The 1783-nt window shown below is 34.8% G+C and overlaps 1 protein-coding gene across 1 annotated transcript; it reads left to right on the forward strand.

Moving 5' to 3' along the window:
* Positions 1-5: 5 nt before the first annotated feature.
* Positions 6-1551, forward strand: LOC110428609 (DNA glycosylase superfamily protein; the record flags this gene model as incomplete). Its single annotated transcript, XM_021444473.2, has 3 exons — positions 6-76; positions 301-436; positions 723-1551. Coding segments are annotated over 3 exons (495 nt in total), but the record flags the coding sequence as incomplete, so codon positions are not given.
* Between the last annotated feature and the right edge of the window lie 232 nt (positions 1552-1783).

Below are 1783 nucleotides of genomic sequence, written 5' to 3' on the forward strand. Positions count from 1 at the left end.
TTGAATTGGTTGTATTGATTGGTGCTCAAGTCGGATCAGACTGGACTTCAGTACTGAAGAAGCGGCAAGATTTTAGGTAGGCGTGCGTGATTTCAAAGACAAAGAGGATCTTTACTGCTTTGATTGTTCGGTGCAATTACGGATGTCCTTATTATTATTATTATTATTATTATTTTGTCGCATTTGGGATTATGTATTCGATAATAATTGGATGTAGGGGTGCTAATTAAGTTGGGGATTAAGTCCCTTTGGTTGGTTTGGCCGATTATTGCTTAGCTTGACGGATATTTGGTTTTGCAGGGAGGCCTTTTCAGGATTTGATGCAGAAGTTATTGCCGGATACAGTGAAAGGAACATACTATCAATTAGTTCTGATTATGGCATAGATGTAAGCCAAGTTCGAGCTGCTGTTGACAACGCTAACCGAATTCTTGAGGTAAAGAACAAAAATTTTCAATGACTTTGTCACCCATTTTCTTTCTTCTTTTTCCTACATTAATTAATCATGTAGAGCAAAGCCGAAAACCTTTAATTTTTGCTCCAATATGCTGCTTTACGTTCACAAACTGTTTATATATATTAGACCATTCTTTCAGAAACGAAGCTTTAATTTGTTAGCTCTGAATTTATTGTCAAAGATTGATTTATCATCAATAATTTGCTATATATCGAATTGCTGGCAGGGTACTATCTTCATGGAAAAGTTTCAATCTGTTTTACAGGTTAGGAAAGAATTCGGATCATTCAACAACTACTTGTGGGGATTTGTAAACCACAAACCTATTGTCACTCAGTACAAATCATGCAACAAGATCCCTGTAAAGACCTCAAAATCCGAAGCCATCAGCAAAGACATGGTGAGGAGGGGGTTTAGGTCTGTTGGCCCTACTGTAATCCACTCATTGATGCAAGCAGCTGGTCTCACCAACGACCACTTGATCACTTGTCCAAGACACCTACAATGTATTGCCTTGGCGTCTCAATTTCCTACGGTAGCCCCAGCTCTGTAGATTCATCAAAGAGTTAAACAAAAGAAGCAGAAAAAATATTAAGGACAAGATTAATAAACGATGTGCCATACTTAATATATCATAGTTATACAACGAAAGAAGCTTAGTGGTCATATAATTAGCCACTTAGTTAGCTTTCCCAAACTAAAGATTAATTGCTTTTTGGATTGTGATAAAGTGTGTGTACTTGCTAAAGATGGCAGTGGTGGGGCCAGATATGAGGAATGGATTAGGATGAAGATTGAAGAGAAAAGCGACGGCAGACAGCATGTGCAGGTGGGCAGGCAATGGCTCTTACTTTCCTTGTGATCCCCAGACAGTCTCCATTAATTGCTCCCATTCAAACTCGAAACTGCCTGAGGAGGATATGGCTGGAGGCCTGATAACCGTAGGGTTGTACTTGTTGGGCTAGCCCTTCTCATTTGCTCTTCGTATTGTTATATAGTTTGTTAATGTTGGAAAAAATTGTGATAAAAGAATTATAAATAATTATTTTATTAAAATATAAGTTTTGAAAAGTTATTAGATACAATTATTAAATAGTTATATTATGAAAAGAAATAATTATTTAAAAAATTATATTATAAAAAAAATAAATTTTTTTATACTATTTGAAGAGTCATATTATATTATGAAAAGATACAAATCTTTTCATTGAAAGACTTATTGTTCTTACATTGTCAATTACACAATTCTAAAAAATATATTAAGGACTTTGTTGTATATTGAAAGTTGAAAAAATATCTTAAAGAAAGTGTTAATTCACGCATTCA

Source organism: Theobroma umbraticum, unplaced genomic scaffold (assembly GCF_002168275.2).
Source record: "Theobroma umbraticum cultivar Fairchild unplaced genomic scaffold, ASM216827v3 scaffold_1682.0, whole genome shotgun sequence".
Taxonomy (NCBI): Eukaryota; Viridiplantae; Streptophyta; class Magnoliopsida; order Malvales; family Malvaceae; genus Theobroma; species Theobroma umbraticum.